We start from the raw sequence: 25330 nt of genomic DNA, 5'->3' as shown, positions 1-25330 counted from the left end.
GGTCCAGGGGGCAAAATAAACCACAACCCCCAAAAGGCCTTTCGAGCTTGAGGCGGGGCGATCCCTTCGATTGGTTGCCTCGCTGCCCCAGCCGAGCAATGATTGGCCGCGTCCAGGGATGGGGGTGGGCCTAAAGCAGATTGCGGGAATTAAAGCCGCGACGCGGGCTGAGGGTCCAAACGCCAGCCCAAGACTGGCCGCGGGGACGTCCCAGCATGGCCGGGCGATCCGTTTGCGTGGTGATCCTGGCGGCCGTGCTGCTGCTGGGCGTCGACTCCAGGTCGAAGGGCCTACGGAGCAAGGAGCCTCAGGGGCCGCGGCGAATCCCTTCTCGATTCAGCGAAAGGGAGCGCGTGGAGATGAAAGAGGCGCTGAAAGGTGAGCTTGGGTGTTTCTCCCCCACCTGTGCTCCGCTGGGTCCTTCTCTCCAGTCAGCGCTCCCCTCCGCTCTCCCACTGCTCCTGCTCCTGCTCGGGCTCCAGCTCTGCTTCCCACCCCAGGCCTGCCCCCCCCCCCCGCCGCCCCCAACACCTGGGGCGCAGCTGGGGAAACATCCCTCCCGCAGATTTGGCTTCTGGGGACTGGGGTCAAAAAACCAAAACAACAAACACCGCCATCGAGTCCCTGCCGACTCATAGTGACTAACTCCAGGGACGCAGAAGCTCCATCTCTCTCCCGCAGAGCAGGTGATCTTGAACCTTGTAGATAACAGCCCAACTCGTAACTACTAGGCCACCGGGGGCTCCGGGGACTTGGAGTGCTCCCTGCTTAAACCTGGAAATCGCCAACTTCGCCACACTTGGCAAGGCCATCTGTTACTCACTATACTCCTATTTATTTGCTTTGAGTATTGTATTTGTATGGTACAGCTTGTGAAAGTTTTTATGTGTGTCAAATGCCATGGTATTTTATGACTAAAGGATCATATCTAAGGGAAATTGACTCTTCGATCAGTTAAAGGATTTTCTCCCAGGTGGGAGTGTGGGGGTATCGAACGGAGGTGATCCCAGGGTGCTCTTGTGGTTGTGAAGTGCCTCTAGTCTGTTGGGACTTATAGTGTGCACCACGAAGAAACACTGCCAAGCCCTGCACCATCCTCACATCCATTCCTTATCAGCCCCTCCAGAAGGATATCTCTAATGTCATCTCCTAATGGAAGCAAATCTCTCCTCTACTAGACTAAAAACTCATCTCATCCCTCCTCCAAATCTTCATTTCCCAGGAAAGAGGAGCATTTCAGGGGAGTGCTAGAGTCTGTGGGATAGCAGGGTCCTTTCCCGACACTGGGAGCAGCTCCAGCCATTTCCCTCTCATGAAATGATGGATTAGAAGAAACTGCCTACGTAAACATGTGGAGGCAGATGCAGGGACCAGAGTGAACCCCAACGGTGGTTCACAGGGGCAGGCTGAGGATGCATGGCTCTGTGAAAGGCAGCAGCTCTGCCAGAATCTGTCTGCATTGAAAGAAAGCAAAAAGCTCACTCAGAATCTAGAGGAGGGGGCTTAAAGCAACATGGCGTCTGCCTCGAGAGCAGGCATTCTGCTCGCTGTGAGCTTCAAATTCCCGGTCCATGTGGCGGTCTGTGTTGCCGATGCGATCTCAGCTGGAACCAAGGACAGGGTTAAGTTTGTCTGTGAGAGCTTCCCCCTCACTGTCCAGCTGCCCAGGTGACTTTGTGTCCACTGTGATCTTGGAAGGATGGAGATCCAAACAAATGTTCCAGTGACTCATCGGGCTCCCATCCCAGTGCTGTTTGCCTTTGATAGTGGACTGAGGAGGGTGAGCCAGTTGTGACAATTCCAATTTTTAAAAATCCAACCCATTGCCCAGCAAGTCCATTCTGATTCATAGTGACCCTACTGGGCAGGGTAGAGCTGCCTTTGTGGGTTTCCAAGGCTGTAACTTAAAAAAAAAATCATTTTATTGGGGGCTTGTACAACTCTTATCACAAGCCATACATCCAGACATTGTGTCAAGCACATTTGTACATTTGTTGCCACTATCATTCTCAAGACATTTTCTTTCTACTTGAGCCCTTGGAGCCCTCATTTTTCCCTCCCTTCCCTCTTCCCTCACGAACCCTTGATAATTTATAAATTATTATCATTTTGTCATGTCTTACACTGTCTGATGTCTACCTTCACCCACTTTTCTGTTGTCCATCCCCTAGGGAGGGGGTTATATGTAGATTCTTGTGATTGATTCCCCCTTTCTAACCCACTAGTATTGCTACTCTCATTGTTCTGAGGGGTTTATCTATCATGGACCCCCTGTGTTTCCAGTTCTTATCTGTACCAGTATACATTCTCCGGTCTAGCAGATTTGTAAGGTAGAATTGGCATCATGATAGTTGTGGGGAGGAAGCATTAAAGAACTAGAGGAAAGTTAAATGTTTTATCGGTGCTATACTGCACCCTGACTGTCTTATCTCCTCCCTGTGACCCTTCTGTAAGGGATTTCCAGTTGCCTACAGATGGGCTTTGGTTCTCCACTCTGCACTCCCCCTCATTCACGATGATATTTTTTTGTTTCGGGCTGCTTGTTTATCTTCAAGCCTTTAAGACCCCAGATGCTATATCTGTTGATAGCCAGGCACCATCAGCTCTCTTCACCACATTTGCTTATGCACCCTTTTTGTCTTCAGCGATCAGTATCAGGAACGTGAGCATTGTGGACTGCCAGTTTAATGGAACAAAGTGTTCTTTCATTGAGGGAGTACTTGAGTGGAGGCCCAATGTCCATCTGATACCTTAATACTAAACCTATTAATATATGCACATAGATCTATTTCCCCATCATTATATATAAATATATTTTTATATGTACATGCCTTTATTTAGACCTCTATAAATGCCCTTTGCCTCCTAGCTCTTTCCTCTGTTTCCTTTTACTTTCCTTTTGTCCCACTATCATGCTCAGCCTTCATTTGGGTTTCAGTAATTCCTCTCAGTTACATTGTCCTTGATCAAGCCCTTCCAGGCCTCCTACACCCTCCTTGCCATCAATTTTGGATCACTTGTTGTTTGTTAACACCACTTCCTTTCCCCTGCCTCCCCCTATCCCATGCCTGCCTCCCCACCCTTGGTCCTTTTGTTTTCTCCTCTGGATTGTTTATCTTGCCTATCTTATCTAGATAGACCTGCAGAGGTCATAATATGCACAAAGAACAAGACAGAGCAAAACAAAGCAACAAAATAAAACAAAACAGCAACAACCAAAAACAATGATACAAAAAAGAGAAAAGTCTGTAGTTAGTTCAAGGACTGTTTGTTGACTTTTAGGAGGGTTTTCTGGTGCAATCTGATAGGGTGCCATGCCCTGGCTCCAGAGTCTATTTTTTGGTATTCCCTGGGGACTTCCTTGCTCTGCTCCCCTTGCTGTTCTGCTCACGCCCTTAGTGTTTTGCCTTGGTGTGGTGGGGTCAGACCGGGCACAATTCCCACACATGTCTCCAGTGTTGTCCTCCATAGGGCTATGGGTCAGTGAGGGATATCTCTTAGGTCTTCTCTGTACATTGGCTGCTCTGAGCAGGGATATCGTCCTCAAGGCTTGGTGGGCCAGGATGTGTTCCACTCTCTCTTCATCCCCCTTCACTTGCTCTTTTGTGCTCTGATCAGACATATCCGTCTTCCTGAGCTGTAGCTTCAGTGCTGTCCTCTGAATTTAATTCTCCTGGGCAGGAGGAGTGGGGGTGGGGGGGGAACAGGAAGGTTATAACTATTTATGGGAGTAGAAAGTCTCCTCTTTCTCCTGTGGTGTGGCTGGTGGTTTCAAACTGCTGATTTTGTGGTTAACATCCCAATATGTAACCACTACGTTAACAGGGCCGCAGATTGATAATGCAGGAACTGAGAAATGTTATCTTGGGATGTTATCTTGGGAGTGAGACACTCCCTTGGGAGCTTCGAAATCCAGGCCTGCACAGACATCCTCTTCCCCCAAAAACAGTTGGGTTGAGAAGATTAGAGAGGAGATGAGCTAGTCTTTGTGAAATAAACTCATTCTCAGCACAAAAAACCCCTTTGAGGGAAAAACCAAGGACAGCGGGTTTCTTGTGGGTGATGGATCTCAAAATCGCTCAGGGAAATGGCAGCTTCAGAGGCAGACGATGAGGCCTGTAGAAGAGATGATGTCTTTGCTCTGATCGTGCTGGGGGCAGTCCAGATCTACTTCCCCCAGATCGTGGACGCTACTTTTTTCTCTCTAAAAGGAGGATGTTAACCTAAGCACCTCCGAAGGCCTGTGCTACAGACCCAGCTCAGTTGCTTGCTGCTGTCTTGGGCAGTGCAAGTAACGTCCTTAGGCTCCGCTTCCCAGTAGGAAAAGCAACACTTCCCTGGAGTTCTGCGTCCACTCCAGTGAGACAGTGATTGTGAAGGAGCCCTTTACATGGCGGATCATGTAGAGAAACAGTGACTATTCTTTCATCTGCCTCTGACAGGTGCCATCCGGATCCCAACCGTGTCTTTCAGCTCGGAGGAGTCCAATGTGACAGCCCTGGCTGAGTTTGGAGAATACATTCACAAAGGTAACTCAACTCCAAGGCCAGCTGGAGACAAAGGGGAGCAGAGGTAGCCCTGGGCAAGGTAATGGCGAAGGTTATTTATGACTGACCCCAAAGACCACCTCATTCCCCTTAGACAGGCCTCTTCTGAGTTTTATACATATGGAAGGGGGGTCCGACACAGAAGGGAGAACTTAAGTGTTAGAATGGAGCCGGAGTCGAGACTAGAGAGCTCCCCTTTAAAGAGCTATTGCACACAGCTGTTGAGTCAGAGTTCAAACTCTCCCAATCTTTGCCCTACATATGTGTCCGTGAATCCACAGATTATCAGAAAGGTACAAAGGGGTCCTTCTCCCTGTCCCAGGGCCCAGCTCTATGCTGCCTGCTCTTCCCAGCCCCTAGTGCATGTGTACACACACACACACACACACACACACACACACACACACACACACACACACACACAACCACCCAGATTCTACTCCAGATTTATCAGATGTAGCACATCTCTAACTTCTAGGCAGCCAACAGCTTTGAGCTGCAACCCTCTCTCCTGGCCGCCAGCACCCACGGTGTACAGAGCTGAGGAAGCCTGTGTCAGGAGGAAAAGACCGTTGGGAGCCCCTGCCTTCCTCCTTCCTAAATCACATTAAAGCCAGCCTCCTCGAAGCCCTTAGTAGGTGAGAGGAGATAGCCTAAAGGTCCAAGTAACCCCCTCTCAAATGCTCGGGGGCAGGCAGGTCTGGGCTTCCCTCCCACGAACCAAATTGAGGTCAGGCTGGAACTAGGAGATTTTTTTTAAAGTGATGAATACTGATAATAAACTAGACAGGCTGGGTGGCCAAATAAACACGTACTCTTCAGTGTTTTGTCTTCAGCTATCCACACAAGGTATACATGGATTCCTTCAGCAAAGCCCAGTGGGAAAGAGTTCTCTGTTGCACATATCTAAGTCCACCCGTTAGAACCCACCAGTTACCTCATGATGGCGCATGGTAACACCCACACCTGTGCACAAGAAGCCTGGCCTTATGCAAGAGGGAATGATCTCTATCTCCACACAGTACAAACCATAGGAATGTTGCTTTGATGAACGAGCCCTGACAAATATCTGAGATATGACTATATATAGATATCTCTCAAAGCCATGTTTGCTTCCACATAATTTGGATACTGAAGCCTATGACATTTAAAATTGAATGCACACCTACTCTGCATAGCTCTGTGGCCTGTGCTTATGATCAATCCTATGTTATAGGGCCGACCAAGCCAGGTCCTGAGAGTATGACTGCTTCAGGGTGGAGTCTTGGCGTGTGCCTGTTCCACAGGCAGAGCGTGGTACTGCGCTATGGGAGAGGGGAGTTTCAGCAGTTGTCCAGGAAGGGCAAGAATTAGATTAGAGCTTCCCAAAGAAGCTGCCTGTTCACAAAGCAGTCTGGGTGGGGGGGTGGGGGGCCGCAGATGGCTGCTCAACCGAGGGTAATTTACCCCCATCTTCCCCCCCTGCTTGACTCCCCTCCTCCACTAGTCTTTCCCACAGTGTTCAATACCAACTTTATCCAGCATGAAGTCGTGGGAGGGTACAGCCACCTGCTCACTGTCCAAGGCTCGGACCCCAGCCTGGAGCCCTACATGCTGCTGGCTCACTTGGATGTGGTTCCGGCCCCTGCCGAAGGCTGGGAGGTGCCCCCGTTCTCTGGGCTGGAGCGTGATGGCATCATCTACGGCCGGGGCGCACTGGACAACAAGAATTCTGTGATGGTCTGAAACCCTGTGTCTCTTCCACCTTGGGACCCTAGCTATTAACCCAGGCTTGGTGGGGTCGGGGAAAGGGGGCTCTGCTGTCGCCTGGGAAGCAAAGAGATGGTAGTAGAAAGATAAGACGCTTGACTCCAAGAGACCTGGGTTCCCCCACCCCATCCCGACCCCCGTCTGTCTGTCGCCTCCCTTCTCTGGGTCTCAGTTTCTCAGCGGTGCCCTGGGGCTGAGAGTAGACGATCCCCAGGCCGCCTGTCCATTGGGATCACGTTCTACTTCCCTCCCGTGGGAAAAGCGCTTCTGCAGCCCTTTGCTTCCCTTCACCGAGTCCCCGGGGCCACTGGAGTGTGCTCCCTTTAAGAAGAGTCCAGTTGTTCCCTTAAAGAGGGTCTCGGGAAGTTGCTGGAGGTCTCTGAGACAGGCCCTGGGATGCCTCTTGAGACAGCAAGCCTTTCTCCTCTGTCCCGCAGGCAATCCTGCAGGCGCTGGAGCTACTACTGCTCAGGAACTACGTCCCCCAGAGATCTTTCTTCATTGCTCTGGGCCACGATGAGGAGGTAGCGGCTTTCCGTGCTTTACAGCCCCTTGAGTACCTAAGTCCGCAGGGTCTCCGTGAGCTGGTGTGATAGATACTTTGCGAACCCTTTCTGTGTGTCTGTGTGCCAGAATTACGTGAAGGACCTGGCACCAAAGACGTGCATCTCCCCGGGGCCCCGTGCAGTAGATCTGGATTCTGAGCACCACCACCCCACCCCAAAGTTGTTCAGAGACAGGTGTCCATCGACCGAACCTTGACAAACACTGGCGTGATGGGAAGAGATGTGAACAGGGGATGCGTGTTGTGTTTCCCATGATGCCACATACTCGCACTCCACGCAGGTCACCGCAGCCTCTGGGCTGTTGTGAAATGAGCGGGTGGGCTCTGCCAGCTTTGACCTCTGCAGATTTATAAGGAAGGAGGACCGAGGGCCCTGCCCCACAGGTGAGGGTTGAGAAGGACGCTGGGTCTGGGATCTGCGTCTGCAGGTGTCAGGGAAGAACGGGGCTCAGAAGATCTCAGCCCTGCTCGAAGCGAGGGGTGTGCGGCTAGCCTTCATTGTGGACGAGGGAAGCGCCATCCTGGACGATTTCATTCCTGGAATCAAGAAGCCCGTCGCCCAGTGAGTCACACGTCACACCATGGGAGCATTGACCGCAGCCTGGGGTGTCTCTATAGCATGCTGGGACACCCACTCCTGCCTCTTTCACCCCAATCCTTGACCAGTTCCAGCTCCCCCTTCCTGTCTACCTCTAGTGTAAATTTTTTTCAGCAACATGAAACTGAGCTCTCAGCCCACCAGCCTACCCCTCGGGCCGGTGAGCTGAGCCTGGCCGAAAGGCAGTCAAGAGGACTGTTTCCCACAGGATCTCAGTCTCAGAGAAAGGCAGCATCAACCTCCAGCTGCAGGTCAACATGACTCCAGGCCACTCCTCAGCTCCTCCCAAGGAGACGAGCATCGGCATCCTGGCAGCCGCCGTCAGCCGGTAGGCAGCTCCTGTGTAGCCAGCTCCCTGCCCTGCAGGCCGAGTGCAACCAGTCGGGACGCAGGCACCCATAGCCAGGCAAGGGGTAGGGTCAGAAGAGGCTCTCTCAACACATGCACATGACAGCTGGAGTCATCTAAACGCCAGACAGTTAGGCTCGACAATGACAATGACTGATCAACCTGTTGCAATCCTCCCTCTGCCCCCACAGGAAGACAAAAGTCAATCAGGAGACAAAGGTAAAGACTGCAGGGTCAGGAACAGCAGAGCTCACCTCAGGCTCTGTTATCTTGCCAGAAAGGGGAAAGACATACCCATTCGATGAATATTTTTTTTGACCACCGTTCTCACGGTCGCGGCTTGCTCCCAGGTAGTCAGCATACAGCCAGAGATGGGCAAAGCAGTTTCAGGAAGGCGGCGTTCCTGGAGGAGACTGACCGTTCTGCTGCAGTGTGGGAGTGCGGCAACAGTGGACAGACACACAGGGAGCCCGAGAAAAAGGAGATGGGTCATCAGGACAGGTGGTCCTGCTGGTGCTTTCTCAATGGTTGGGTTGGTGGCGGTGATAGGATTAGAACAGGAGACCTTTGCCGTCTTGTCGAGACTTCCTTCTATCTTCTATCCACCCTTCTTTGGCTGAGTCTGGAGAGTCCCATTTCTCTTGCAGACTAGAGCAGACACCACTGCCTAACATGTTTGGGGAGGGGTCCCTGAAGACATCATTGGAGCTTCTGGCAAATGAGGTATGGGACGAAGTATCACATACTCACGGTGAGTCGTGGAAGGGGGAGGAAAGAGTGGCAGAGAACAAACCCTCCGTGCCCATTCCAACCCATTCTCAGCTAGCGGCCGAGTCAAGAGGAGGGGGCTGGCTTGCTCGTGGGCCATGATATTGACTTGGTGGCATGGTGGGTTACTAACCACAGGGTCAGCGGTTCAAAGCCAGCAGCTACTCTTCAGGTGAAAGATGAGGCTTTCGACTCCCATCAAGATTCACAGGGGCAGTTCTACTCTGTCTGACAGGGTTGCTGTGAGTTGGGATCCATCAATGGCAGTGAGTCATGCACCCAGGCCCTCTTTGGGTTTCCCGCCATTCCTGGAAGCTGCTGGATTGTCATTTGCACTTCCTCCCTTACCATCTGACAGAGTCTGTGCTAGCTGAACCCAGCTGCACCCCTGAATGCTGAGAGCCCCCAAGGCCGACGAGAACGAGGCAGGCTCAGGCCATAGGTAGAGTGATCCTGTCATGTTGACCTCTCTGTAATTCTGCTAACCTGTTGCTTTTTCTTTCAGTTTTCCTTCCCTTTTAATTTTATCTTGAGAAACATGTGGCTGTTTCAGCCTCTTATAAAAAGGTAAAATTTTATCTTTCTATCCTACGCATTCCCATCCCGAACTTACCGACTTCCCAATACCCTTTTCTTGGCTTCACGGAGTCTGATTAGTTGTCTCTCAGCCACCGGATACTCCTAATTCTTCTTTTTTTTTTGAAGTTGAGATTTTTTTGAGGGAAAGAACTCCCGGGAGGGAAGGGAGAGCAGCGAAAGGGACAGGAGCATCTTGAGCTCCCGGGTGGGTTTCTCGGCCCAGCGAGTTAGGTCAGGGAGCTCACCCAGACACTACTTCTAATGCATGTATGCAGCAGCCTTCCTAGTCTTAGAGCTGCCCAAGGCTCAAGAAAGCGAATGATCCTCGTTTCTCCCTTCTCCCCATTGGGCAGCACTTGTTAACACCTCCTGTGCATCATCGTTTTGCTTTAGGTTTCTGGAGGGAAACAGCATGAGCAGTGCACAGGTTAGGACCACCACCGCACTCACCATGTTCAACGCAGGAATCAAGGTAGCCTTGCCTGGTTGTCTTCATGCACTTTTTCCTCACTCCTTCTCCATCCTTCTATCCCTGGGCTTTATCTTCCGCCTCTGCCCTTCTTCTCTGGTTATAGATTTTAATAACAGGAAGGGCCAATGCTGAATGATCCTGTGTCATAAGCCTCAAGAGTGAAAGTTGTAGCCGAGGTTAATGAGCCCTCTGAATTTGTTGGTCAAATTTTGTGTGTGTGTATTTCAGTGGGAGGTATCCAGGGCCCTTTCCTACACACACACACACAGACAGACACACACACAATCACCTTAGTATGAATAAAGGTTATCGGGGGATTAATTTTTGTGACCAAGGCTGTAATTCAAACTGTCGTACCTTTACCTGGCCTTTTAGTCATATAGACTAATCCTACTCCAAGGGACCTTTTTGCTTATTCCTCCCAGTGTTTTGAAAGATTTGTCCACCTGACAAGCTTAATGAGTGATTCATACATCTTTCCCTCCCACCTACCGATATAACTGGGGTTAGTTCCACTGAAAGAGAAAAACTCACCTACTATTTATAACATCTATATTGAGTCCAACTCATAACAGCCCTGTAAGACTTTCCAGGCTGTATATCTTTACAATTAGACTCCCAGGTCTTTTTTTCTGTGGACCAGCTTCCATGACCCTAAGACCAGAATAATTGGATGGTGCCGGCTACAACTGCCAACCACACTGAAAGGGATCATGTCAGAAGATCCTACACAAAGCAGGGGAAGCTTTTGGAACAAAACAATCATAAAAGAGAGAGGCTAGGCTTACTGTCTGGGTAGGGACTGATGGAACGATGCCCCTTCAGGCCTGGAATTGAACTCACCCTGTATTAGGCAGGGTGAACCTCACTTTCCCAACCCCCATGGCTCAAGGACCAATCAAACCCTAGACCGATGGGTCTATACGGTGAGTAACAATACGAGGGAGGTGTGCACTCCTTACAATAATCAACCATTTGAGAGAAAGGGGCAACACTTACCCAAGGACAGAGTGGCAGCAAGGGTTGGGGGAAAAATAAAAGAATGGAGGGGGAAAGCACAGGGAGGGAGCCATGATGCACGGTGGGGATTGCAATCCACGACATGGGGGTGGGGGAGTGCATGAATTGTTGAATGGAAACCCGAGTGACTCTGTCAACCTTCACCCAACTGGCAAGGAACGTTTTTAACGATCAAACAGCAGCTTGACCCCTGCTGGGGTGGGTTGCCTCTCCTGGGCAGGGGTCTGTGATGGGAACCTTCGGGCCGGCCGGGATCAAGGTTGTGGCTCTCTCTCCAGAAGAACGTCATCCCCTCCGCGGCCCAGGCCACGGTCAACTTCCGCATTCACCCGGCCCAGACCGTCCAGGAGGTACGTACTACGGCTTCAGACCACCGGTCCAGCATCAGGGAGGGGTGACTGTCAGGACCAAGGCTTATGTGCAATCCCAGTGCTGGCCCAGTTTCTCACGTGTTCAATCAACACTTTTCAGAGGCTTCCGAGAACTCAGGATAGGGGGCCCTTGGAGTCTGGGGAGGGAGATGATCACTAATTAGTTATAAGCAATAATAGCAAACATATAAGGAGCTTGCTACGTGTAGTTCTCACTGCCATCCTACAGCAAGTATATTACCCTCCCTGAGCCAGGGAGCACCTGAGCAGCTGGGTAGCATGCCCAACGTGACACAGGTGGCAATCTGATTCCAGAGCCTGTCATTTTAGCCACAACACTGCCTGTGATTATAACAGCTAATTACCAGGATTCGTTAAGCAGTAGACGAAACTGGGGAGAAGCGGTGGGAACTGAAGATGGAATTGTAGGTTAGAGAACAAAGTTGTCTGCTGTGCCAAGGAGGTTGGGCTCTAATCTGAGGACACAGTGTCCTGGAGAGAATGCTAGTGACAAAGCTGCCGCGACACCCCAGCATGAGTATGAAGGCCGGAACTGAGATCGTGGCCTGGGGTGGAGAAGAGAGCACCGGGTACCAAAGGTGAGTGAGATAGATTCACCAGGTTTACCCCGCAGATGGGTAAACGGATATGGAGTGAGAGACAAGGATACTCCAGATGTTTAAGACTGTAACTCGTTACAGGAGTAGAAAGCCTCATCTTTCTTCCTCCAATTGACTGGTGATTTCGAACTAATGACCCGGTGGTATCACCACTATGCCACCAAATATCAAAGGTCTATACGCAGAAATGAATTAGAGGTACAAGCTGGGGAGTCATCAGCATCATTGGACCGCTACTCATGACTACCAAGCTGATCCTGACTCATAGCGCCCTTTTAGGACAGGGTGTTGGGTTGCTAACCCCAAGGTTAGTAGTTTGAAACCACCAACCGCTCAGAAGGAGAATGATGAGGCTTTCTATTCGCATAAAGATTTACAGTCTCGGAAATCCACAGGGCAGCCCTATTGGGTCGCTGTGAGTTGGAATCAACTCGGTAGCAGTGAACGAGGACAGCCCCATGAGATTTCCAAGCATCTTTACAGAAGCAACCTGCTGTATCTTTCTCCCTCCGACTGGCTGGTGGGTTCCAACCACCGACTTTGCAGCTGTCAGCTGAGCACTTAACCATTGCACTACCAGGGCTCCTTACCTGGAATTCTAGCAATCCCACGGGAAGGGTGTGCAAAGTGAGGAGGATTTGGGATAGAGCCCTGCAAGGGTCTCCTATGTAGGTGTCGATTTCCAAATTACAAACATGGCGTCATGATGGCCAAGTGTGACAATGCTATGAGTCAAAGGGACTCAGTGTTATTCTGAGGCTAGAACCAGCGCCGACCTGGTCTGCCCGTCAGGCCAAGCTGCCGAGGAAGGGGTGCTGGAGCTGATGCCTGAGGGCGAGTTGACGTCGCACAGCCTGCTCGGTGTGTATGGGCAATGATGAGCTAAGAAGAGTTCAAAAGGTAAACCTTAATCTCTAGTCCAGCAGTTCTCAACCTTCCTAATGCCACGATGCCTTCATACAGTTGTGGCGACTCCAACCATAAAACTATTTTCGTTGCCACTTCATAACTGTCACTTTGCTACTGTTATGCATCGGGGAACCCCCCAGGTTGAGAACCGCTGCTTTAGAAGGTGGTCAAAATCAGGTAACCCCACAACTGCCAGACGACTAAAGCAGGGTCCAGGCAAGTGCCGTCTCCGGAGTCTCTGCAAGTCGGGCGCCCTTCCCTCCTCGCCAAGTCTGCTTACACACATGGCTTCGCTTGTCCTCCCGCAGGGAGGGAGGCACGGCCCTCAGCCTGGGGCACGCCGATGGGCTGCCCCTAGGCGCCCAGCATTCTTGGGAGCTGGGGCAGGTGCGAGCCTGGACTTTGCTGCTTTTCATCAGGTGCCAACCTTTGTCCTCTCCCTGGGGGGTTAGGAGGCCATCAAATCACTCAATTCCCCTCACTGAGCTTCTTTCCACCAGTTTTTTTCCAGCCTCATTCCAACTCCATTCCCTTTCCGGGGCTGTTTTCCACCCAGCTGGGCTTTCATCTCCCAGGCTCTGGCACCCTGCCCTCCCCTCCACTGTCCTGCTGCCGCAGCCTGTCTTTCTGGTCTGTCAAACGAAATCCTTGGGATCCCTAGGCCTGCCCACCCCCACCCCACCCCAGGAAGGCACCGAGAGCCTCCATCTTTCAGAAAGTTCACAGGGCCCATCCGGCCAGGCCACCATTCTCCCTGTGCCCCAGGCCCACAGCACTTCCTGCTGCCCTGAGACCCGAGTATACAGGGCCTCGAGCTGGGCCTAACAGACACTGGCAGCTCCCAGAATCCTCCTCTTCCACCTTTAACGGGTCTCCCCTTATTCCAGACATAGATAGCTCTCCACACCGGCCTGTGAGGCGAGTGCAGAAAGTCAGGCGGCTGCCATACAGAAAGGAAACTTCGTCGGTTGGTTCTACCATCATGCTCTTTATTTCTATCGGGTCAGTTGTACTGTTCCCCTCTTTCGTGGTTCACTTTGGTTATTGACACATTTTCTCGCCTGACGTTTTGTCGATTTCACTGATCTTTTCAAAGAAAAGATTCTATTGTCTTTCTGTTTTCAATTTTGTGTGTTGATAATCTTTACAGCAGTGGTTCTCAATCTTCCTAATGCCGTGACCTTTTAATACAGTGAGCCCCCAACCATAAAATTATTTTTGTTGCTACTTCATAACTGTAATTTTGCTACTCTTATGAATCGGGCGACCCCTTTTAAAGGGGTCACGGCCCACAGGTTGAGAACCGCTGCTTTATAGAGAGCCTGCGTGGCATAGTGGTTCTGCACTGGGCTACTAACCACAGGGACATCATTTTAAAACACCAGTAAGGAGACACATGGCGCTTTCTACCCTAAGAGTTACAGTCTTGGAAACCCACAGAGAAGTTCTATCCTGTCCTTTAGGGTCGCCGTGAGTCAGAATGGCCTCCATCGCATCGGAAGTGAAGCGGGTTTTGTTGGGTTTGTTTTGCATTTTTGTTGTCACGCTCTGACCTTTATTCTTTCCTCCTGGTAGACTTGGGGCTGTTTCTCTCCTCTTTCTCGTTCCTAGAGTTGTCGAGGGACCGTTCTCTTTACATGCCGGCAGTGAACGCTCTGACCTTCCAAGCTCGGAGCCCTCTGCCTTCGCTGCATTCCATACATTCTGGCAGGCTGTGCTTTCCTTGTGCTTGAACTCTAGGAAATCTGCGATTTCTCTTTGGATTTCGTCCCGGTTCACTTGGTAGCTTAATAGTGTGTTGTTTAATTTCCACAGACGTGTATTTTCCAGTTGCGTTTTGCTCTTCTGTTATTGATTTCCAATGTCACTGCACTGTGGTCAGGGGGAATACTTTGTACAATGTCAATCTTGTAAGCTGTATGGAGACTTGCTTTGTAACCTAGCACCTGAGCTGGAGAACGACCCATGTGCACTGGTGTAGCATGCACATGGGTGCTGTGGTTGGGCGTATGTGTGCAAAGTTTGCGTTGAAGGGCTTCAAGGAGTAGCAAGAAGGCCACGGGGAGGACTTTGGAACATGTGACCTCGGAAGATATTGAGAGAATATCTTCCAAAGAGAGTTCCGTCAGAGGCTGACTGTCCACCGGCCCAATATGGTACCGAGAAGATTTCATTTGTCCCCTCTTCTTTTCTTCGCTCACCAAGTGTGTATTGAGTTGTGAGGAAAGTTAAGGAGCAGCCGGGGTTCTCTTCGGTGATGCATAAGGTCACCCTGCACTGGAGCCAACAGCAGAGAGCTAGCGCTTCCCTTGGCTTAAGGGTGAGCCAGGAGGGGGCTTCCATCCTTATGCAGAAGACACGTTGCCTGATGGGCTCTAATTCCCACGGGAGTCAGATGCTGCCCAGTGCGATGAGAGTCTAGTGTGAAGCCGTATCCTGTGGAGCACCTCGGGGCTTAGGTTTTACGGGAAGCTAACCTCAGCATTCTGTAATGAAGACCTGCTGGATCGCTCACAATGCCTGGTGTCTCTGGCCTGTGACGGAGAGCCTCCTGCCCGTGGAAATGTTTGAGCTGGGATTGGATGGCCGCCGGCCAAGAGGTTTTAGTAAGTAAGTCCCACAGCCGGGTGGAAGCTGGCCGTGCTAGTGTTCACGACCTTGCCAGTTCCTAAGTCTCTATTGTCCTTGCCTTCAACAAAATTCCCATCCACTTAGGAAGAAAGTTTCTCTGCACATGAAATGATGAGAGAGCAACAGAATGGCTTATGTAATTAATTAAATGCCAACTTGTGGGACTCTGCTCCAAGGACTATGGGAGATCGGAGATTAAACGTGGATGCCCCTCCCACCAAGAGTCCCAGCCTGGCGTCTTTGGTAATCCTCCAATCACCTAATTTTATTGTTTTCACTGCTATCGAGTCAACTCTGACTCATAGCTACCCTATAGGACAGAATAGACCTGCCCTGGTGGGTTTCTGAGTCTGTAGCTCTTTATGGGAATAGAAAGCCTCATCTTTCGCCCTTGGAAGGGCTAATGGCTTTGAATTGCTGGTCTTGAGGTTAGAGCCCAAAACACAGGACACGACCAGGGCTCTGCACCTCATGCTTGTTGAGTGCTTATTCAGTGTGCCAGGCACTGGCCTAAGCATGTGTTATTAACTCAAGGAATGGTATCAACAACCTCTTAAAGTAGGTGCAATTCTAAGCCACATTTGAACAGATGAGCAAGCTGAAGCACAGAGGCTAAAGAACTCGCCCAAGGTCACGCAGCCATCAGTGGCAGATGCGAGGTGTCCCTCGTCGGTGTTTGTACATGCTCCTCTGCATGCTCAGGATTGTCTTCTCCATCAGCTCCCTTCTAACTCGACCTCAACGATCATGCCAGAAGGAGTCTATCTTAGATGATCCCGCCCTCTTTCCGCCTCTACCCGATGCCAGCTTAGCCTGTGTGTACTTGGGGAGCAGAAGCAAGTCGTCCTCGGAGGAGCAGAGGGGCCTTGTGAGCCCAGCCCAGTGATACTCACAGTGGGCAAGTGACTTAAGGAGGCAACTCCCAGGATTGTTTTAATTGGCTGACGTCTGTTAAATTCCATGTAGCCAACCTTTATTGCGTGTCTTTCCTGTGCCTGGCACTGGACATGCAGAAATGAAGTCAACTGACCCCTGCCCTTGAGGCAGGGCCTGGCCTAGCAGCTGGAGGGCAATCTGGGCTGCTGTGGCCTCACCGCATGAGGACCAGAAAAAGAAGGCCAACCTTCTTTTTGGGCTCTCTTTGACTGCAGGGGGCTTCCTAGGACTCGCCAAGGAATTCGGGCAGGGGCTGCTGAACCCAGTCTCCACCCACAATAGAGATGATCTCCAGAACCTCCCAGTGGGTCCAGAATATACCAAGGCTGTACATTAAAATTTGCAGTTGAATATTTGGGTCAGGCATGCTAGAGGGCTTCACATCAATTCAAATGGGCCCAGTCATTGCCATCCTAAATCAGAGTCAAGTATGCATGGCCTAGCAACCAGACAGGTTGCCGTGGTGTTTTGACCCGAGCAGGAAACTAACAGCTGTGGCCCCTCAAAGACAGAGGCTGGCCTAGCCCACCGGCTTCGAACACGTGCTGCCAGGAATCCAGTCTCCCACAGGAGGCTCCTGACTCCATCAATTGGCAGGACTCCGCCACCCATTGGCTGCCCAAGGTAGGCGTCTCGGCATAGTGTGGTGTCAGTGCACTCAGCTGCCAACCAGAAGACTGGAGGTTCAAGTCCACCCCGAGATGCCTCCGAAGAAGAGCCTGTGATCTACTTCCACAAAATCTGCCACTGAACACCCACAGTTCTGCTGTGAAGGGCGCAGGTCCGCTCAAACACACCCGGCGTCAGAGTCAACTCCATGGCCACTGGTCAAGCCGAGAGTAGAAGCCCACGTTTCCTTCCCAGACTCAGCTCCTGGCTTGTATTGAGGGGACCCTGACCTGCCAGAGTTACTGTCGAGGCCATGCCCTGACTCAGGTCATTCCTGCTTCTTGGACAGAGTCCGTGTACAAAATAACTCCCCATCAAATGGGTGGGGCCATGCTAGCGCTGGGTGGGAAGGTTTGGGAGGCCAGCCTACTTGGCTTCAGTGTGACGTGATCCTCAGGGGCTAGTCTACATCCTGCCTGGAACCGGAATCTTGCTGGGTTTGGCTCTCTCCATTTTAGACTGAATTCTCTAGGCATGTCATGGGGTCCCGCTGTGAACAGTGTGAACTTCCTGAGGAAAGGTGGCAAAGAGAGAAAAGTAGAATCTGAGACTCTCCCCTCCTGACTTCTTGTCCGCGATAAGTTCATCTTCCTGGCCCCAGGGCCGTTGGTCCCAAAGAGGAAGCAGCGATGCCCAAAGAAGGGAAAGGAAGGCATGAGCCCTGTTCCTGGCCTAGCTGAGACTCCCTCAGTTTCAAACAAGGTCATCGTGGCCATCCTCCTGCCTAAGATTCAGTCTACTGTCTTTTCTGCACCACATTCACGCCTTCTTTCTATGCTCAGTCCTCTCACCCCAAGGCAAAGAACACCTAATCCCCCTCCTTTTCCATTGCCCACCACACTCTGGCCTCCCAAACACCCAGCCTCAATCTATCTCTCCATGGTTTACTTTTCCAGAATGCCCAACTCTTGGATCGCCTCTAGCCAGTCAGCTGAAATCGAGGTCCCAGCGCTAAACGGTTGAGTTTCTTCTGTCCTCTCCGGGCCTTTGCCTGGCTGAAGAGAAGACATGACTATTAAGTCAGATGGCCGTCGAGTAGCAGATCAATAAGAAGTCTAACTCCTTCTGTTTCTGTCCCGAAGGTCCTAGAACTCGTCAAGAACATCGTGGCTGATGACCGGGTCCAGTTCCATGTACTGAATGCCTTTGACCCCCTGCCCACCAGCCCCTCTGATGACCAGGCCTTGGGCTTCCAGCTGCTCCGCCAGACCATTCAGTCTGTCTTCCCGGAAGTCGACATCATCATCCCAGGTCTGACCTCATCCACTGTGGCTGAAGGGAGTGGGGTGGGGGGAGGAATTGTTTCCTATCTCATGGCCGCGGCCCCACCCCCATGCCAGCTGTTTGGCCTGGAAACAGCTGGCTGCTTCCCCTCCTAACGGGACTGGAACTGTATTTTCCGCTCAGAATGGAAGTGAGAGAGCAAACAGGAAAGGAGCAGAAACAATGAATTGGGTCAGCTACGCCTGGGTCCTTACTTAACCTGGAGCAGCCTCGCTGGCTTGGAGGGAAGGATGGGCCTAAGCCCCCAGCCCCACCTCACCTCACCTCACCTGTCGTTGCCCCAGGGCTGAGCAGGTCTCTCCCAGACTCTGGTTCTGTTCCATCCTAGGGTGTGTTTGGGGCTACAAAAGAGACCCCATCCCAAACACAATTTAAAGAGAAGATTCATTTGGTCTTAAAAGCGACAAAGACAGCACATCATCCAGATGGGGTGCCACCCACACAAGGCTGAAGTAGCAGCCAAGGGTTCGTTGGGACACCGAGCCTTAATAAGGGCCCTGGTGGGCAGATGCATCAGGACATCACAGAGATAGGCGGGACTGCCAAGACAGGAATGGGACCGTGATGGGCTTATAAGATTAGTGCAGGGCCCTCCGACCAAGACAGTCAGGACCAAAGTGACCGGGCATGACGTCTGACTCTGCAACCCCCTGCACTGTCCCCAGGACCCCTGGTGGTGTGGTGGTTACACAGTGGGCTGCTAACCGAAAGGTCGGCAGTTAGAAACCAGCCACTCCCTGTGAGACAGGCGGGGCTTTCCACTCCCATAAATAATGACAGTCTCGGAAACTCACGGGGGCAGTGTGTTACTCCGGGTAGACTAGAGAAACAAATTCATGGACACTCATATGTATATAATTATATATAAGAGTAATTCTATAATAAGAAAACATCCCAACCCAGTTCAGATCAAGTCCATAAGTCCGATATTAGCCCATCTGTCTGTACTGGTCTGTAAATTCCTCTTCAGACTCATGCACCCAGTCCTTCTGTGTCCCAGATTCTCCTCTTGGCCCTCAAGGGGCCCTTGTCCCACTACCTCCCTTCCAAGAGAGGGTGAATCCTACTAACAGGGTTAAACTGTTACAGAAAAGAAAGAAGGCAGAGTGAGACTGGTAAAAATGTGCCCCCCATCCCCAGGCAAGGAATTGTGAAGGGCCTGCCCACCTGAAACCAGGAGAAAGAGTAGAACAAACCACAAAGTCCCATCGCAAAGCACCCATCACGCTTGAGTTGATGCACCAAGATCCCTTTCCCCAAAGAACGCTGCTCTCGGGACCAAGCCCCCACCTGCTTCGAGAGCAGAAATCTGGAGAGGATCCAGGGACTTTCCACACCTGAGGTTTGACTCGAGGAAGACGAGGCCATCCTTCCAAGGAAGAGAATAACAGGAAATTATGTTCAGCTTCAAGAAGGTTGCATTTTACAGTGGCCAAGTCCCCCCTACGGAGCCCTGGCGGGGCAATGGTTAAGTCCTTGGCTGCTAACCGAAAGGCCAGCTGGTTAAACCCCACCAATTGGGCTTTCTTGAGGGAAGAGACTTGCCTAACGATCTGGTCTCCTAAAGATGGCAGCCCAGGAAACCTAGGGGCAGTTCTCCCCCGTTCTGTGGCAAGATCCACGAGTCTCCGAGTCAGAACCCACGCCAGGGCCCACGACAACAACGTTCCCCTAGGAGGTATTCTCAGAGGACCCAGTGAAAAAGAAGTGGGATCTGGTGCTGGGGAGCCCTGGTAGCTCCCCAGTGGGTAAGCGCATAGCTGTTGACCAAGAAGTTCTCGGTCAGAACCCACCAGCTGCTCCACGGGAGGAAGAAGGGGTGGTCTGCCTCTGCGAGAGGAGGCTTTGCTCTGAGCCAGTCAGAGAGTGGGCTCCGTGTTCCTGGTGTTTGAGCCGGGTTTGGAGAACGATAGCCTGCAGGACAACACTTTGAGCTGCAGACCTCCAAAAGACCGGGCCATGCTCTCTCGGGAAAGCCCAGGCATCCTAGTTTGCCAGCGACTCCCTTGGCTTGCTTGTGCCCATTAAGCCCCATTCCTCTTCATCTTCCCTTTCTAGGTGTCTGCATAGCCAACACAGACAGTAGACACTACACAAACCTCTCCAACGGCATCTACCGATTCAACCCAGTCTACGTCCAGCCCCAAGACTTCAAGAGGTGAGGGGAAGACGTTGAAGCAGCAGGTGGGGAGTGTGTGGAGTGGGGGAGGCCTGCCCATTGCCCCCCTCGATCTCCTGACAGGCCACAGGACGGGGTTTCTGCAAACAAACCTGCAGACACTCTGGAGCCTGGCTGGCCAGCTGTTCTCATTGCCAGTTCTTGGCAGTTCCCCAGCATTTATGGGAATTGGCCCCTACTTTTCAGAAATGGAGATAATCAGGTGATTGGTACGAACCTGGTCGAACGGTGGACCGTGCGTACTAATCCTAGCTCTTCCACCTTTGGGGACCTCACTCTCCGACTGTCACATGGGGAGACTCCTCAGAGATTGCACAGGGCACTCAGTGAAGTCAAGGGTGGGCCTAACCAAAACCAACCCCAGTGCCAGCGAGTCCACTTGGACTCCCGGCGACCCTCCAGGACAGAGTAGAACTGCTCATCTTCCTAGAGAAAGCCCCGTCTACCTCCCAAGGAACAGCGGGAGGAGCTGACCCACCACCTGACCCATAAGCCATACACCATCAGCCCACAGGATTTTAATTGTCAGATGCAAAGGCAAAGTGAGATATGTGAATTATTATTTGGTGAGTCTTCAGCATTTCTGGGCAGTGCAGTGAAAGGAGCCCTGGTGGCTCCGTGGTTATGCACTCTGCTGTGACTCAAAAGGCCGGTGGTTCAAACCCACCAGCCGCTCCATGTCAGCCCGTTGTGAACAGTGTGAACTTCCTTAGACACGACAGCCTTGGGAAGCCTCTGAGTGGATCTGCTTCCGACTCCTTGGGTTGTGGTAGGTCAGAATCAGCTCGATGACAATAGGCCTTTTGTTGTTGTTGCTGCTGCTGCTGCTGAAACAATGATCTGATTTGACTGCTGGCCAGACAGTTGGAGGTTGGAGCCGCCCAGAGGTGTCTTACAAGAAAAGCTTCAGAAACCACCCCAGTCCTCTTGGGCACACATTTATAAGGTCACCGTGAGCTGGTGGTGGTAGTGTTTTCCCAGAAAATTGTAGACCACGGGGTGACCAGTGATTTCCAGCCCCTCTCCACTTGTACTCACATTCAGACCAGCACACCCCCACCCCCACCCCAGGCCCACCCCCCATGAATCAGTTGCCAACAGAATGAAATACTGGAAGATGAACTTCAGAACAGCTCTCAGGCTTCGTCTGGTTGTGGGGATGCCAACTGGTAGGCGTGAGGTCTGACGGTGACATTCCTAGGGCTAGCAGAGAATCAGACCAGTGCTTGGGGCAGTTACCCTCTCTACCGGCTCCTGCCTCTAGTTGGCTGAGAGGACGGGTGGCTAGCAGGGAGAGAAGTCTAGCCGGGGACCCTGGTCTACGAGATAGAACATTTGGATGCTACATCTCCCGGAGGAGAAATCATCAAATGGATTCTAGTGGAGGAGATGCATGAACTCCCTTGGAGTCTATTCACCATCTACCCATTATTCTTTGCCACACGCGTGATCCTTGGGGGACAACCAACGTGCCCTGCAAGTGGCCTCTCTCACCTGCCTACTTCCTATTCCTGAAGGGCCAGAGGCCTGGGACATTGGGGCGTGCATGGTTTGGGGAGAGGGGGCCAGGGGGCTGCTCTTTAATAACACTGTCCTATAGTGATTGACTCTATGCTCTTCCCGCCGAAATGCATCGTTTCTCATTCCTTTAGCATTCACGGACTCAACGAGAAAATCTCCGTCCAAGCCTTTGAGACCCAGGTGAAATTCCTCTTTGAGTTGATCCAGAACTCAGATGCGGCCCAAGTGCTGGTTCCTCATGTGCACGAACTGTGAAGTCAGCCAGCCTTGATGAAACGTCTGGCCCAGACCACATCCTAGTGCATCGCCCACTTGCCCTGGCGATTCCTGGACTCACCCAATACCATGGCCAGGGAGTAAGCGCTGGCCTGCTAGACGCTGTCTTCTCCCATCTCCTGGCGTCTCTGTCCCAAAACCACCTGACCCTCACCGTCTCTCCCGCCTCACACCTGGCTGGCTGGGCCGGCTAATGCTGGTTATGCCCACATCCTGCCTTCCTGGCCCAATTTTCCAAATTCAGATTTTGAAAACATTTTCAAGTCGATTTTACCTGATGAGACGTGTTCCAGTTGAGAGCACTCTCTCTTGCTGGGCCTGTCTCCTTTAGGGCTTATCTATTTCTCCATCCTTGACCTTCCTTCCCAGTCTTTCCCCGTCTCCTCTAAGATCCCTGGCTGGCACAAACAAGAACTAGCCCGCGGGTTTTCTGAAGCCACCGGTGGTGCCACCTCAGAAAGACCTGGCCACCCACTTCCATAGGGATTTCAGCCAAGGAAGCCCTCTGGCACAGTTCTACTCCAGCACACGGGGTCTCCATCGGGTAGAATCATGGCAATGGGGTTGGTTTGATTTGATTTTAAAAGAAAAAAGAGTTTTGGTTTTTTTTTCCGGATTCCTTAGTTGTCTCTTCCTCCTTCCTCTCTCGTCCCTGCATTCCTCCTCCCACCTGGCAAAGCAGTCCCCACTTACGGGCAACTCACCCACTTACGGGCAACTCACCCACTACGGGCAACTCACCAACCCGGACTTGCCCGCGCCCTTTAGTGGTGTGTAAATGTGCCCTCACTTTGACTGAACCAACCTATCTGCTCACAGCAAACTCCCTGCGACCACATTTCTCTTGCTTCCCATGCAAGTTTTAAATCATTTGAAATGTTCTAAGCCTTTTTCTTGTACTAAAACCAGAACCAATCAAGCCCACGACCATGAGTAAGAAGGTTAGACCCACCGACCTTGTGGCTAGCCGCCCAACACCTAACCTAGAGTGCCTCCAGGACTCCTTAGCAACCCGTGCAGTCTGGGCTTGCCTACAAATTCTCCACGTCACACTTAGGCAAGGGCCTCCTTCATACCCTGGGTCTGCTTGTGTTCTATCTCTGGGGCAGGAATTAATCACACGGTGATGTTACCGTCATTGCCAAATAAAAGGAGCTCTGTGGCACCAACAGGCCACAAGGGTTAAGACTGAAGCAGGGGGGCCTCTGGGGAACCCCAGATGCCCCTGTTCTAGAAGCCAGAGTCAAGAGAAGAGAGCCTCTGTCCTTGGGCAGTTCCCAAGGGCTCCCTGGGCTCTGCTCCCGCCCCCCTCAACACCCCCCCCCCGCCCCCCAGCCTATTCCTGTCACCTGCTGCTGCTGCTGTCTCACCCCTGGGGCCACTAATCTGTGGAAACTTTTCCCTGGCACTTCCTATGGGCTGAGCTCCCAAGGGAAGGGAACTCCATAAGCCAGCCCCACGATGGAGCCCAGGACCAGCAGGGCCCTGGCCCAGGCATCCGTGTCCTGATTCCCGCTGATCAAAGGAAAGGCAGAGGGAGGAGGGCAGGGAGACTGGTTTGAGGGGCTCCGCCGACTGACTGGTGAAGGCTGGGGAGAAGCCAGCTGCCCTCCCTTGCGGGACAGACTAAGGAGCTCATGTCTTTATCCTCGAGAATCTAACCTTGAGTTTAACCTCCTCTGTAGCTGCCAGGTGGGGAGTGCTGGAAGGCAACCTTTCTTGGCTCCAAAGCTGGGAGCTGTGCTTTTGGGATCACGAGGGAGTTGGGGTCACGGAGGGAGACTCAGAGGAGGCTGGGACTTAAAAGACTCCCTCTCTTTTCCCTCAGCAGACAAGGACCTTCCATGCCTTCCTGGGGTTGGACCACAGTACGCTCCTTTTCCCACTCCTCGCCATCTCCCCTGTCGCCCGCCCCTCCCCTCCCTCCTGTGGATGTGAGCTGCTCCTAGGAACACAGGCTGAATGGGAAAAGTTAGAAACACAGTGTGGACATTATCCCAGCCTTTTTTGTTTTGCGGCTACTCCCCCAAGATTCTCACTCCTTCCCTCGCCCTCCTTTTTTGGCTCCTCCAGGACTTATTCAGCCTTTGTTAGAGGGTGAGCCTAAGACCAGAAGCATGCCCTCGCACTTGCTCAGAGCTGCCCAAAGCGCTGTCACCATGCCTTCTCTGCTCGGAGCCCCGCTAGGACCCCCGCGAAGAAGGCAATGCCACCCTTTCTGACAGATCAGGAACCAAGTCTCAGAAACATTATAGTCACCTTGAACTCATGCCACAGCGCCCGAACTCCGTGTTATTCTAAGATCCTCACAAAATGCACGTTGGTGGTGCAGCAGTTAAGCGCTCCACTTGGAACATCAAGGCCTGTGGCTCAAGCCCACCCACCTCTGAAGGGCAGCAAGATGGTACCACCGTGAAATGACAGCCTGGGCCCCTGAGGCAGTTCTCCTCTGTCTCGTGGGATCATTGTGAGTTGGAATCGACCCGATGGCAGTGGGTGGTCCTCAGAAAACCCTTCGGTGATATTGCCCGTCTTAGAGGTGAGGTGACAGACTCAGAGGCCAAGGGCCTCGTGTAAAGTCATGCAGGTATTGGGGACAATCCACTGGACTACAGAGGCTGTGCTAATAAGAAGAGGAAACTGAGGCTCAAAGAAGCCATTCAAAGTTGAATGCTAGTCAAAGCTCCCCAAGTCCAAGTCCACGCTGTCCACCACGAGAATCTGTGGGGTAGGGGTCTGTCTCCTGCATTCTGGCCCAGCGGGGATCCCCAGGACAAAGGCTGGCTGCTGTTGGCCATGTTTCCCTGGCTGACCTCTCCCTATTCCCACGTCCCTCTCCCTCTGTCTGCCAGCATCTTCTCACCATCACCACCCTCCGTGTCTGGGTTCAGCTCAGCGCCCCTCTTCAAGTTTCGGGGCATCCAAGTCTAATGACACATGCACTAGCAGAATGAGCAGGCAACTCCCATCCCCCTCCTGTCTCACCACCATGCTGAAGCCCCAGTAAGGATGGTCTTCCAAGCCCCCCAGTGGGAACGGTTGCATATTCTGGGTCTGAGGGCTTCTGGAAAGAGTGGCTCAACCCACTGGCCTCACCATGACACATCAGCCCCGACTGACTAAGGATCTGGAGAGAAAGGACATTAAGTCTAGGGCTCTTCTCACCCATGTGAACCCAGTCACTTCTTCCTCATAGTGACCCTGTGCGACCCCATGTGAGTCAGTGTCTGACATAGGGTTTACAAGAGGTGGGTTTTCAGAAGTAAGATCACCAGAGCGTTCTTCTGA

At 52.0% G+C, this 25330-nt stretch overlaps 1 protein-coding gene across 2 annotated transcripts; it reads left to right on the top strand.

The window, feature by feature from the left end:
* The first annotated feature begins 149 nt into the window (after positions 1–149).
* Positions 150–22658, top strand: PM20D1 (peptidase M20 domain containing 1). 2 transcript variants are annotated; one of them, XM_075540554.1, is made up of 13 exons: positions 150–378; positions 4443–4529; positions 6034–6266; positions 6734–6820; positions 7290–7423; positions 7668–7787; positions 8455–8530; positions 9081–9142; positions 9548–9626; positions 10928–10996; positions 17865–18033; positions 20125–20224; positions 21898–22658. In XM_075540554.1, the coding sequence occupies exons 1-13, from the start codon at positions 216–218 to the stop codon at positions 22019–22021; spliced, it is 1503 nt and encodes a 500-aa protein (XP_075396669.1). In that variant the 5' UTR covers positions 150–215; the 3' UTR covers positions 22022–22658. The 2 variants fall into 2 exon arrangements, with proteins under 2 accessions (XP_075396669.1, XP_075396668.1); XM_075540553.1 differs by having other exon boundaries at positions 10925–10996.
* The last annotated feature ends 2672 nt before the right edge of the window (positions 22659–25330 follow it).

The sequence above is a fragment of the Tenrec ecaudatus genome, chromosome 1 (assembly GCF_050624435.1).
Source record: "Tenrec ecaudatus isolate mTenEca1 chromosome 1, mTenEca1.hap1, whole genome shotgun sequence".
Lineage (NCBI taxonomy): Eukaryota > Metazoa > Chordata > Mammalia > Afrosoricida > Tenrecidae > Tenrec > Tenrec ecaudatus.
The sequence above is the reverse complement of the archived record's forward strand: the minus strand, read 5'-3'. Positions and strand labels throughout refer to the sequence as shown.